This window comes from Lagopus leucura, unplaced genomic scaffold, assembly GCF_019238085.1.
Source record: "Lagopus leucura isolate 7727_CA_CO unplaced genomic scaffold, USGS_WTPT01 Super-Scaffold_100009, whole genome shotgun sequence".
Taxonomy (NCBI): Eukaryota; Metazoa; Chordata; class Aves; order Galliformes; family Phasianidae; genus Lagopus; species Lagopus leucura.
In genome coordinates, this window is record NW_024962266.1 from 15,431,659 (window position 1) to 15,444,986 (window position 13,328).

The window sequence follows — 13,328 nt, forward strand, 5'->3', positions numbered from 1 at the left end:
AATGTGGACATTTGTACCAGCGAGGAAAATCAATTTTCAGATCTTCTTGGAGGACGGTGTTTTGTAACCCAAGTATCTGTAACTTTTAGGGGCCCACAGGGAAGAAAGGAGCAACGGGTCAGGCGGGCAAACCTGGCATTCCTGTGAGTAACACAGCTCTGGCCTTTTGATCTTCTGGTTAGAAATGAAGGACAGCAAAATTGACTCATGGCAGTGGTACTAGATAGCCTTCTGTTCTCATTTTCCAGGAAGAGTAAAGGAGCCCCTGTGAAAGTAGGAATAATTTTTGAGACTGTATTTAATCATACTAATTTACACTCAATTACTCAGCATGTGGCAGACAAGTGCAGCTACTATAGCAACAAGGTGCATCCCACTTGAACAGTTACTTAACTAGATGTTCGTGTGGCCCATAGCCCATGTGCAAGTTATCACATTACATTACGTAGAGCTGTACTACTGTGCACTCCTGGCTTCCATCAGCTCCTTCAACAGCTGTGGCCTACAGAAGGCTGTATCCATATGTCCATGATGGATCTCTGGAGGTTTTATTCTTTCACTTGTCCTGAGCTGAAATTTTTAATGCTCTTTCTTGAGTAACCATGAAGAAGCTAACTCGCATCCCTTTCTCCCCGAGGGAAAAGAAAGCAGGAAGCAGTAGGTGTTCTGTAAACATAACTGAGAACAAAATGCATCAAGACTATTTTGGTCCCCTAATAAATAATACCACACAAGACTATTTTGTAAATATATTTTACTACCTCACATCAAAACATTGTCGGTAACCAAAGAAATGCAGCTGCTTCACAGAACTTCTACCTTCTGGGAAGAGTGGAAGAATAGCCCTTTGAAGGCAGGCAAACTATGTGTCCTTTGTAAATACTTGGCTTTTCCCTCTGGAGGTCTGCAGAGAGCATCACCGCAGATCTCGGAGAAATGGGAAATGCAAGAAAAATGGAGATGCAAAGAGAAGACAGTAAAGCAGAAGTCTTGCAGCACATTCCAAGTGTGAGGTTCCTCATCACTTAGAAATGATATTAAGATGGAACACTTACATTCTTTAAGACAGCCAAACATACTTTTCATAATGAGCCGTGGCCTAGATAGCATGCTTTACGTTTCTGAGAAATATACTCATAGAGAGATATTGCAGAACTCCAAGTTCCATATGATCATATGCGTCAGTCTAAAAGGAAATGACTGTAAAGAGAAAATTTTTGTTCTTCTGATGAATGTAACATGAGGTTTTTCAGTGCAAGTATAGCAAGTTAGCACAAACTTGTCCAATTAGAATTTTTTGTGTTTTTTTTTAAGGTGTGCAGATTTGAGCAGCATAAATTTGCAAACATATGATATTAATTTTCTAGCGAAATAAAGAGGTGTGGTTAGTTTTGTTTACAGAGATACCTAGGTGACTTTACCAGATTTCCTTGCTTCAGCTTAAGAACCAACACACTCAGCCGTCTTCCAGGCTTGGCATGCAGAAGGGTCAACCCCATGGTTTTGTCTGAATTTCCTCAGATCCCACAACCTAGCAAGCCTAAGGTTAAGCCAATAGCATTTTAAACCATACATGCAAACTCTCCATCTCTGTGAATATTCACATGCATCACTCTAGGATTTAGGAAATACTGTGACTGAAATCTAGCTTTTTTAAGGTGAGGAGTGCCAACTGTGTTATATTTGGTTTAAATTTATTTCAAGGGAAAACTGGGACCAGTAGGGCAGAAAGGAGCAGTGGGATACCCTGGTCCAGAGGGCATTCCTGGGAACCCTGGCAAGCCTGGACTGTCAGGAAAATCTGGCCCTAAGGTAAGTTGCTTTCCACATTGCCCCTCTTTTTGTCATTCTGCATTAAAGATTTTCTGAGATTACAGTGTTTAAACAGAAGGAATCAGTCTCCGTTCTGTTGACATTTTGGAAATCAGACCAATTTTTTTTTTTTTTTTTTTTTTTTTAAGCTTTTATTTTCTCTCAGAAGCAGACCAAGGGATGTTGGTCTCCCATCCCCTGAGCTGTTTTGCCTGGCGGTGGATTTTGCTAGCTTAATGGCGCTGCTGTAGCCAACTCTTGTGGGGTGGGGGTGAATCTGGGGGGCTGCTGTGGGTCTTCCTCTTCAGGGGGTGCCAGAGCCCCCTGGTGAGCAGTCTCTGCCCTGGGTGGAGAGTCCCACTACCTCTGCCTGCTCCATCTCCTCCTCTGAGGGCACAGTGGCAATGGTGGGATACCTGTGATCCCCATGAATGTCACCAGGGAGCTCATCAGTGCTGGAGCCTGCAGGGCTGAAAGAGTGGCCTGGGCTAGAGGCAGGAGGATTCTGATGGCAGGCGGTGGGACTGAGGGTGGCTGTGAGGCTGTCCTATTGCCCTCCTGCAGCACAGGCATCCCGACTTGTACTGCTGCCAGTGGAGCTCTGGGCCATACATGGTAATTGACAGCGGTGATGAACCTCCTCACAAAGGGCACCATGTGGTCCTTGAGAAATGACCACAGCCTCTGTTCCATGCATGCAAAGGAAGTCTATGACAGTGCACTGTCCTTCAAACACCTTCCACCACCCATTGCCACAGATCTCTTCTTGGAAGCACTGGAGCAGGGGTTTGAGGTCTGCTGGATATTCTTCAAAACAGGCAGCCCAGCCCTCAGGTGGGAAGCTGTGCTCGGGATTCAGGAGCATGGGCTCTGCAGACTCCTGCTCACCTTGCAGGCCATAACCTGGGCAAGCTGTGAACCGCAGAACAGAATGCTAGAAGTAATCATCATCTGACTGCACTGAATATCAGATGGTCCTGATCTTGTGCCTGCATACAGCACATCTCGGCTTCTTCTTGGCCCACAAGAACCCACAGCTGTAGCAAAGTTGGTGGAGACAGTGGGTCACGTAGGTGACATCATCCCAGTTTTGCCAACAGACAGGGCAGGTCTATTCTGATGGTACCGCCATGGCCCCACAGTGGGTGCGGGAGAGTGAGACTGGGAAGCTACTCTCCTCGCTGGCACTGAAGTGGATAGAAGGTATCATAAACTGCAAAAGAAAGAGAAAAAGAGTCTGCAGTCACTCTTTGTCCCCAGGACAGGCAGCAGCAATGCTCTGGTCCCTCAGCAGCAAGACCTTCTGGCCCTTGCTCCACACTGCTGCCCAGAGCTGTGTACCTACACCGCTCACCTCTGCTGCTGCTAGTGCACCCTGTGGGGCCCCAGCTGCCTGAGTCAGGCAGGGCAGGGTAAACATTGACAGTGTTTTGGGATAGGCATCAAGAACTGCCCTCAGCCCCACTGCACAACCCAAGGAAGTCCTCGTTCAGTGCTCCAAGTCTTGCAGCTGTGCTCAACTAGACTCCAAGCACAAGCCCACACTGACCTCTGCCAATACCCGAATTCATACATGAGGGTCAGTAAGGTCACAGTCACCTCTCACTGATATCACAGCCCTTTGGTAGATGACATCACATGCCCATGGCTGCATGTATTTGGGCACCAGCCTGAGCCTCCATCATTCAGTGATTTTCCTTTGTAATGGTGATATATTTGGGAAAATAAAAATTGCCCATTTACTATCTCCACAATACTCCACCTTCTGTGAACTGCTTGCACTTTCTGAAACTTGGACAAATTTGCCTGTTCTGGTTAGGATGCAATACAAATTGGTGGCAAACTCAGGATTGTTTTTCATACCACGTGCTCATATTACAGCAGGCTGTTTGCGCATGCTGTCCTGTTCAACCTACTCTACAAGACCTGCTTTAGAAGTGGACTGGACAAGGTGATCGTCAGTGATCCCTTCCAATCCCCATGATTCTGTAATATTCTGACTAGAAAGTAAAGCTAGCCCATTGCAATGGGCTAAGATGTGCTTGACATTTGTTTTGCTTAACAGCCAGGGACTTATCTTGCAATTACTTGACTTCTCAGAAACTTCTGTCTACACCACAGTGAAAGTACATGAAGCTATGTTGCTAAGTATGACAGACTTTTTTTTTTTTTTTTAAGAATTAATAGAAATCCAGAAGATACTGCTGATCATTCTTTCTGTATGTTTTGGAGTACTATCAGTGTATCCATGTATACAGAAAGCTTTAAGTAGCTTTAGCTGATTGTATGTTCCATGCCTGTTTTAGCATATAGTGAAAACATGTTTGACTTTTCTGCTAATAATAATTATTTTCAATTTATTAAGGGTAATAAAGGAAGCCCAGGCTTAGCAGGTCTGGCAGGTTATCCTGGAGCTCGAGGTCCAAAGGGATTGCCAGGCATGCCAGGGCCCATGGGAGCACCCGGGCTAAAGGTATGCTCATCAGATCATGTTGTTTAAGTGCAGTACTACTAATACTGCTCAGCGTGCAGTGAGCAGGGAAATACCATGCTACTGTTAATCATACAAACAATTGATAGCAGGATTTATATGAAAGGTGTGAGTATAGATTGTGCTGGCCTCCACTGCTTCTACTGATAATATTAATCAGACTCATTTCGATGGTTTAAAAGCGAAGAAAGGAAACATTGCAAATAATTTTCACCATTTAAAGATGAACTTTTCATTTAAAATGGTGATTTGCCATGTTCTGTGTGATTCCAGCAGTAAGCACTTCTTAATGCTTTAAGTTAATTGAAAACTGGGCAGGGAAATACTGTCTGTTATCTTTTCATAAAGATATTTTGTAAAAGCTGTGTTCACTGCTATCAGTGTCTACTGCCGATACTTCCAGTCCAGTTTATACTGCTTGGTCTGGATGATGAACTGAAAAGAGCCAGTTCCTGCTCAGGAAAGCTTGCAATCCGAGAAAGATAGGAAATAAAGGGGAAAAGGGTTACCAGATTTTGCAAAGTATTAGGAGGAGACATACTGAATCAGGCCAAAAGTCTTTGCTAGAGGTGAAAGGAATTACCAAAGAAAGAGCATAAGCACAAAGCAATCTTGAAAGTTGTATGTTCCCAATCCAAATAATTTGCAGATTGGTGATCTCCTGAGCTAGACGTGATTTCTTATGCATTTAATTGTCCTCAGAGAATTCCTCTAGCGTGAACTTGCCCAGTTTCTGTGTGAACTAATGTGAAATTTTAGTCTAACAACAAGGAGTTCCACAGCTATATTATGCCATGCTCAAATGATTGTTTTTTAAAATTTACTCCTTTTTTTCCTGTTCTGTAATTCACTTTGTGCACTTGAGCACTTTCACAGGGAGTTACCATACTGAAAATAGCTTAAAGCATGTACATTAAGATGCATTTTCTTCCTACTCACAGGGTGCAGAAGGACTTCAGGGTCATCCAGGAAAACGGGGTAAAAGAGGCCATCCAGGATCACAAGGTGACCAGGGGCCAGTGGGAGAGGTTGGAGCCAAAGGACAAACTGTACGTAATCACAGCTCTTGAGGCAAAACAACTATTCCAAGAGTTACCAGCGTGGAATAAGTGAGGATGCCTGCTTCTATTACAGGGAGAAGATGGAGATCAAGGTTTGATGGGGTTTCAAGGATTCCCAGGCCCAAAAGTATGTGTTTGTTCTTTTTTGTTAGATCTTAAGCCATTTACAGAGTGAAAATACTAGGGAAGAACAGATTTAATCAGCTTTAACAATAATTTGTTCAGAGTGTGTCTGAACTTGTTGGAACACTGTAGTCAGAGCTGTGTACTTCATGTCCAAATATGAATGTTCTGGGTCAGCGAGCTTGGTATTTTCACTGTTACAGCTCTTAGAAATTATCTTCCACTGCTTACAAGAGTTTAAAACAAGCTGATAGCTGATGTTTATGTTTGACTAAACTTCTCCTTTGTATTTTCAGGGTCCTGCAGGAGATGTTGGCTTAGTTGGAATTCTGGGCCCGAAAGGCCCAACAGGGCAAATTGTAAGTGTTTCACTCCATAAAGGACATTGTCAGGAAGGCTTACAGGTTTCACACATTTCTAGCTGAAGGAATCCTCCTTTTTTGTATTAAAAGACTAGAACCCTCTACTCAAAGCTTTCTCTCTCAGACCGTTTCCGCTAGAAGGCCTTTGCTTGGTCAGCCACAGTGGTGTGATTACAACGTGGGTGCAGGCACACAAGCAGAGCTGGGATCCCAGCTTTAAGGAAAAAAGCAGGTTCTGCTGATAATGACACTCTCCTTGTACAACTTTATCTACACAAGTTTCTTTATCACTGTCATGTATTTATTTCTCTTTCTTCTTACTGACCACAATGCTGATTGCATAACTGTCTAACGGGGAAGCAAAACAGAGTCAAACTTTGCCTACAGTGAAAGAGACCAGTACTTAGGCATTGAGAATTTCTAAGTAGTCTTTTAAAAATATATTTCTTTTCTTTTTTCTTAAGGTTACTAGTCTGCATTAGTTCATTCTGCATGACACCTTCATGATATTGTACTTTCTTGCAAAAAATGTGAAAGCATTGTATAATATCTGGGAGCGTGCATCCATCTTACTGCATCAAATGGGGGAAGTTTGCAGCACAAGAAGACTTACTGGAAAGTTCTCTCACTGCTACCACTGACAGTTTAGTTAACCAGATCCAGAGCAAAGACTTTAGTGACCTTGTTCTAATAGCTGTTGGTTTGTTGTTTCTTTTTTAAAACATTCCTATACAACATAAACACTGGAAATGAGCTGTTTCACTCTAAATGAAACAGAATGGTAAAATCACATTGTAGCAGTATTTACCGGTAGTCTTACAAGAGTACTTGCAGTCAGTAACATGGCTCAAGATATTAGTGATTGTAGCTCAGTAAATAATTGGTCGTTGGTGGTCAGAGTATTTAAGTTTCCACTTGTTGATTATATAGCAAAGAGCGTTCACTATTCAGAACAAGAATGTTGCCAAGATCTTTTGGATATTTATCAGTGCTGAGCAACTTGAAGCAGGGATGTGTCATGAGGATTTTCTCCATTTTGAAAGCTCGGTCATCTAATTTTTTGTTTGTTTGTTTACAGGGACATATTGGGCCTGTTGGTCAAGAAGGCATTGCAGGCCCAACTGGCAGGCCTGTGAGTTTCCCTTTTCTTTTGCATACTCTCATTATTCCACTTACCTTCATTTCTAATAATCTGTTTCATGGCTGTTCACTATCTTATTTTGCCATCTGCAAAGAGTAACTAGCAGGACCATCTTTGTACTGTTACTATGCTGGCAAGTTAAAGTATATGTAATAGAAGCATCCGATACAAACAAGATGATGAAAAAATCATTGTAGTGGCACTGTGCTGAAGCATAGCATACAGAGGACATGGCTACAGTGGCAGTGAGCAGATTAAGGTGTACAACAACACATAAACTGTCACCTGATTGTCCTTACTCAGTCTTAAGTCTGCAGGAGTTCTAGAAAAATCTTCCTCTTGGCCTTTCTGATGGCCCTCAGTGCTCTCTAGGTTCCCTAAAGCAGGGGAGTTCTGCCCCCATCCCTGCTTCTATTCTGTCTCACTCTCCCTGTGCGTGGGACAGAGCAGCATTCTACAAGACCACCTGCAGATCCACAAGTTCTGCCTACCATGTCCAAGACACCCATCCCATCCATGGGAGATACATAATGTTTTTTTTTATACCTCCAAATTCCTGATCCATAGAACTTGGAGGAAATGTCAGGAGAATGTCTAAAAGTTGAAATAGTAATCCTCAAACCAGCAGTATGCCTTATGGCCAAGGAAGCCTCAGGTATCCTGGGGTGCATTAAAAAAGAGTGTGGCCAACAGTTTGAGAGAGGTGATCCTCCCCCTCTACTTTGCCCTGGTGAAGCTGCATCTGGAGGACTGTGTCAGTTTCTGGACTCCTCAGTTCAAGAAAGACAGGGAACTTTTGGAGTGTCCAGCAGAGGGCCACAAAGGTGATGAGGAGTTTGGAGCATCTTCTTTACAGGGAAAGGCTGAGAGGGCTGGGGCTGTTCAACCCTGGACAAGAAGGGCTCTTATCAATGTTTAGAAGAATGTAAAGGTTGAGTGCCAAGTGGATGTGGCCAGGCTCTTTTCAGTGGTGCCCAATGGCAAAGCAAAGGGCAATGGGCACAAACTGGAACATAAGAAGTTCCATACATGAAGAAATGCTTCTTTATTTTGAGGGTGGTAGAGTGCTGGAACAGACTGCCTGGAGAGGTTTTGGAGCTTCCTTTTCTGGAAATATTCAAAACCAACCTGGATGCTTTCCTGTGCAACTTGCTGAAAGGATTCTGCTTTAGTTGGACTAGATGATCTCTTGAGGTCCCTTCCAACCATTACTATTCTGCAATTCCACTATAAAATTAATATATATGACTATTTAAAAGTAAAAATAAAAGGAGAAGGAATAATTCCTCTGATAACTAGACTTCTCTTTCCACCTGTTGGGAAAAAGGCAACACTTTAAGTCTTCCTGTATTCATTTCACTGTCACATGGAAGAAAACAGTTCTATATAAATGTTCAAAGGTTTTAATAGACTTCATATTGAATGTAACACAGCATAAATGAAAAACTAGCTAAAAATGCCACGGAGACAGAAAACCAGTGTGTAATCTAGCTGTGAGAAAAGAACTAACAAAAGTGGATGTGTAACCAATGGATTTCTTCGGTGGCAGAGGGCACAATGTTTGGCTCCCAGTTCGTTAGATGGTGAAACACTTACCTCCCACTAAGATGGATCAGATTGGAGAGTACAGCCTACTGAGAGGGAGAACGCTGGCTGTTAAAATTACTGAGAAAAGAATGTGTCTGCAATCTGAAGAAAACAATCCGTTTTTCAAATATAGAGATTACAAGCTGTTTTCAAACAATTTATCCTTCTAATAACACAGAAAAATTAAAGCCCCAGAGCTGTAAATACTTCCACAGGTGGATTTCATGAGAGCTGTATGACTTTCTCTCACATTGATTTGCTGAAGTCCTAGAAGCTAGAAAGCATACTGGCTTAACAGCTTCTCTTTCTTACAGGGACCGAGAGGTGAGAAGGGCACAAGGGGTGAAATGGTAAGCTGAAACCACTTCTGTGCTTTCATTCACTTGGCTGTGTGAAAAGTATTCGTGTGTGATGCTGAGTGCTCTCCTGCCTGCTCTGCCAGCCGGAGGGCTCTGTTGTGCTGAGCAAAGCTCTGTCCTGAAGGCTGGGACCGCAAGTCAAAAGCTCGACTTCTCCTTGTGCACGCAGGCTCCTGTTTCAAACAATATGGCTCACAGTCATATAGCAGGCACATACCCCACATCTGGTATGGTTCAGATCTAAAAGCAAAATCTTCTGTTTGTTGTCAGCACTCCAGTGCCTCACAGCAGGGTGTGCATACAGCACCGCATTTGTGCCTGCATGCTCTTGTCTGGAGAGGGAGAAGCCAGAAGCAGGACGCTGGTGTCCATGTACTCCATGCCAGCTGTGGATACAGCAGGCAGAGCTGATAGCTAATCAAGCTGTGCTTTCATTCTTCAATAAGAAGAGTACATTATTTTTTGTCCAATATTAAATGTTTGGTTTTATTTAAAAATTGTGTTAGAGGTAGTAAAGCATCCAGCTAATGATGGCTACCTGAAAAGCCAGTGTAAATTTATCTTATTTACAGCAAACGTGAATGCAGTTTCAGTTGATACATATGGCATTAGTTTGTAACAATCGCTTCCTGTTCCTGTAACTGGCCAATGCAATATTTTTCCTTTCATCCCACCTCGCAAAGGTCATTTAGTTTCACATTTTAATGGATTTTGATTTTTATTATCCACCTACGTACGGTTCCAACCTAACTGCTTTATAAAGTTTTTGAAAAATAAATCATAAAAACTCAAATAATTAAGGTTTAGAATGAAGCTTTTCTGTGTTTATCTCAAGAAGCTTTCCTCACTGATCCTAATGTGACAATTCCTATCTCATAGTAAGAGGAAACTAGGCTCTCAATTCTTTCTATTAACCATCTTAAATGTTTCTCATCTTTTATTTCAAGAATGCTTGTAACAGCATAGAGGGCATAATGTGGGCACACACATGCATGCAAACATACGCACAAAAAGCAGTGAAAAAACATCTTTTCCATTAGTGGTGCTGCTCCTTAAGAAATTATTACCTAAATTATGAATTCCTCTTTTAAGACTTTTTTTCTGAACAAGGATGCTTAATTTTGAAATTAAGTGCACAGTAAACAAAGTGCAGCAGTTTTCAGTGTAAGGGCATATTTCCAACTGTTTTCACATGTGAAGGAGATAAAGTGATTTGCATCCAACTGCATGGTCTGGGCTTGCATTTATACCTTCAAAATTGATATTGGCATTCGTGCTAGAATCATGGAAATTTCAACTTCTCTGTAGGATTTTAAGTTTTAGTTAAAAATTTTTAGTCTGTCATGAATAGTGTCCAATACTAGAAAGAAATGTTCTCTCATCCTCTGAAAAACATGGAATATAAAACCATATCTCCTTGTTTAGTTAAAACTTCAGGTCCTGTAGGCTATTTCTAGAGAAAATTTGGTAGTCAGAAACAGAGGGTTCTTGGAATAAAATGAAAATTATTTTCCAATTCAAAATAATCATATTGCTGTCATTATAACATTGAGAAAGTCATGGAAAGCTTTATAGAATATTGTTTCAGAATGCTGACATTTCTTAAAGTCTTTTAACTTACCTAGTTTAAGATTACTGTTGGTTTTTGTTTTTGTTTTTAATTTCAGGGCGTGTCATTAGTAATACAAAATAATAAAAAATTAGTAGATTATAATATAGAGTCATAGGATAATCCAGGTTGTTTGGACCATGAGATATTTCACGTCCAAAGCTTTGTTTAAAGGAGAATCAGCTTTGCGATCAGACTGCATCACTCAGACCTGTATTCAGATGAGTCTTGATAACTGCCAGGAATGGAGATTGGATAATCTTTTGGGGCAAGTGTTCCAGCACTTGACTATCCTATGGTTAAAAGTAAAGTAAAATATGATAAAGCAGAGTCTGTAATTTTCTATTACAATCTTTTATCTTAGATTTACAGTCATTAACAACAGCTAATATGCTGTCTGGTATATCAGAGTACTATGTTTTTGTTATGATTTACCCATTCTGAGATGCAATGGAATAATATCAAAATAGCAAAAGTAGTCATGGAAAGGTTACCATTTTGGGATTCCAGTTTTTCTTTTTTAAATCATTTCAATTGATTTTAAATAAATATTTTACTTTGTTTCTTCAAAAGTTTCTGAAGGCATATAAAATATGGACATCCCTGGGGCTGGTCATGTTTTCAAAGTTAAACTTATTTATCAATGCATGTGAAATCAGTGTTAGAAGAAGGATGGAGTTTTGCCCCTTGAACTTCTGTACTAGCATAGAGGGTGGTTAAAGAATTAAAGAGCACACTAAAACTAAAAGCTCTGTTATCTGCTTTTGTTATCAACTGCAATTATACTCAGTACACTGGAATTATACTAGAATCTTCTCACTTAAATTCTATTATGATCAAAAGGTAAATGAAGTGGATTTGTAAAGGTAATCCCCTACATTCCAATGAAACATTCTGCAATTAGCTTAATCCATAAAAAGTGTAGTTCAATCTTACTCTGCTGCTATGTAACGGAAAGAAAGAATATAACATCTTTACAGGATTGTCAACACGCTCTGTACAGTTTGGCTACATTCTAAAGACTTTTAAAAGTAAGTGATATAGATCTTTTAAGTTTTAATGTATTTGGGAAATGTAATATTCCCTCCAAAGATGTTTACTGCAGTTGACAAATTGCATTCAATTTTTATCTTTTTTCCCAGATTGGTTTTGTTGGCAAGGTGACAGTGAATCAATACAAGCCCCATTCCTCTTTTGCAAGATCCCTGACAAGCATTGGAACAGTGCAGTTGGGGATTTTTAAATATTCAGTTCTGTATCAGAAGCACCACAATTTTCATCTGTTCTAATCCCAGAAGTTTAGAAGTTTTAAAATTGTGACATATGTCAAGAATATAGAATATTAACTGAAGTATTCGGTCATCTGGAAAATTTCCTGGAATTTCTAAATCTCAACACCCAGAGAACAAAGGCATCTATTCATCAGAGAGCAGTGGTTACTTAGGGATGAACTGTTGGAGACTTTGTGCCTTGCTTGACCTGGTGTTTGCATAATCCAGTCCTGAACCAAGATAAACAAGTATGTCCTCACACCGTCAAATTTGTCTGTCCAAGGTTCTCTTTTGCACTTTCATTTCATACTAAAGATACTTCACCAAGACCAATCATAGAGACATGCCACTGAATCCCACAGCAGTCCAACAGCACCTGAGCTGCTGATCTGATTGACTAAATGTGGAGGTCAGCTCTGTGATATTCCGTTTGTTTGTATTAGTCAAGGTCTACCACAAAATAGTGAAGTAGATATCACCTCTGCAAACTCCTCTCCCATCTGTTTTGTAATAAAAACAGAAATAAAAAATCTGTTTTGTAACAAAAATAATATGTCTCTTTCATAGTAACAGGATTTCAAAGGTAATTTCAGGCTGTGCAGTAATCAAAATCAGAGTAAAAAGGGAAGGTGAGATACTTGCCACAGGACCTGCAGTGTTTTCTATATGCTAAAGTGACTCATCCTTTGAAATACATTTTCCAAAATTAATCATTAATGCCTTTATAAAATAACAGCAAACACTTACCTACAAAATGACTTAAGAGTCCCTTCTGTGGTTACAAGTGGATGAAACCATAAATAGGATTGGGGTGCATCAGTTAAAAGAAAATGACTTTTAGTCATTAAATTATGCTATTAAATTTGTCTTTCTTAAGCGTCGGAAGATCATACCTCTAAATTCTCAGGAACAGCTTGTTTCAATTCTCATACAGAACATACATAAAGCATAAGTCTCAGTCCCTGGTTGGTACAGTTCTAGTGCTGGGAATGACATGACAGCAGCAATGCAGCGCCTGAACCCCTCTGGCATGAGAAGAGCAGGTGATGTGCAGGCACTCGTCACCTCGAGCAGCTGCAGAAGTCATCATAATCCCATCAGATACACTTCCAGGTGGCTGCTGTGTGCTCTATCTTACGAGCATGTGTAGAAATAGTAAGAAATGCAGCTTCTATTGTCTCAATAAAGATGAATTTGGAGCCTAAATAAACTACTGCTATTTGTTTTGAGGTCCTCTTTACTTAAATATGCATAAATCACAGAATTCTGTGACTGTGAAATCAATGTAAGACTGAATTGATTATCTGAGCCTTTTCCAGCTGGACCAGCTGCAGCCCACGGTCAGCAGTTGTAGCTTGCAGTGACTCTCACACGGATCTTGTGAAATCTCACAGCAGGAATACTTATTGCTATGTTAAGTGTTGATACCTCCTTGGCTAGACTGACCTCACAATATTTACTGCATTACCATGTCAGATAAGATTATTTCTCTTTTGGCAGAAACAATTCTGG

General features: G+C 40.7%; 1 protein-coding gene across 2 annotated transcripts in view; it reads left to right on the forward strand.

The window, feature by feature from the left end:
- The window catches only part of COL24A1 (collagen type XXIV alpha 1 chain), a 147,868-nt gene that overhangs the window by 127,144 nt on the left and 7,396 nt on the right, over positions 1-13,328 (forward strand). For both annotated transcript variants that reach the window (XM_042872986.1, XM_042872985.1), the window contains exons 46-53: positions 90-143; positions 1,705-1,812; positions 4,178-4,285; positions 5,245-5,352; positions 5,438-5,491; positions 5,784-5,846; positions 6,928-6,981; positions 8,892-8,927. In XM_042872986.1, coding sequence (XP_042728920.1) covers positions 90-143; positions 1,705-1,812; positions 4,178-4,285; positions 5,245-5,352; positions 5,438-5,491; positions 5,784-5,846; positions 6,928-6,981; positions 8,892-8,927 — 585 coding nt within the window. The remainder of the gene's footprint in view (positions 1-89; positions 144-1,704; positions 1,813-4,177; positions 4,286-5,244; positions 5,353-5,437; positions 5,492-5,783; positions 5,847-6,927; positions 6,982-8,891; positions 8,928-13,328) is intronic.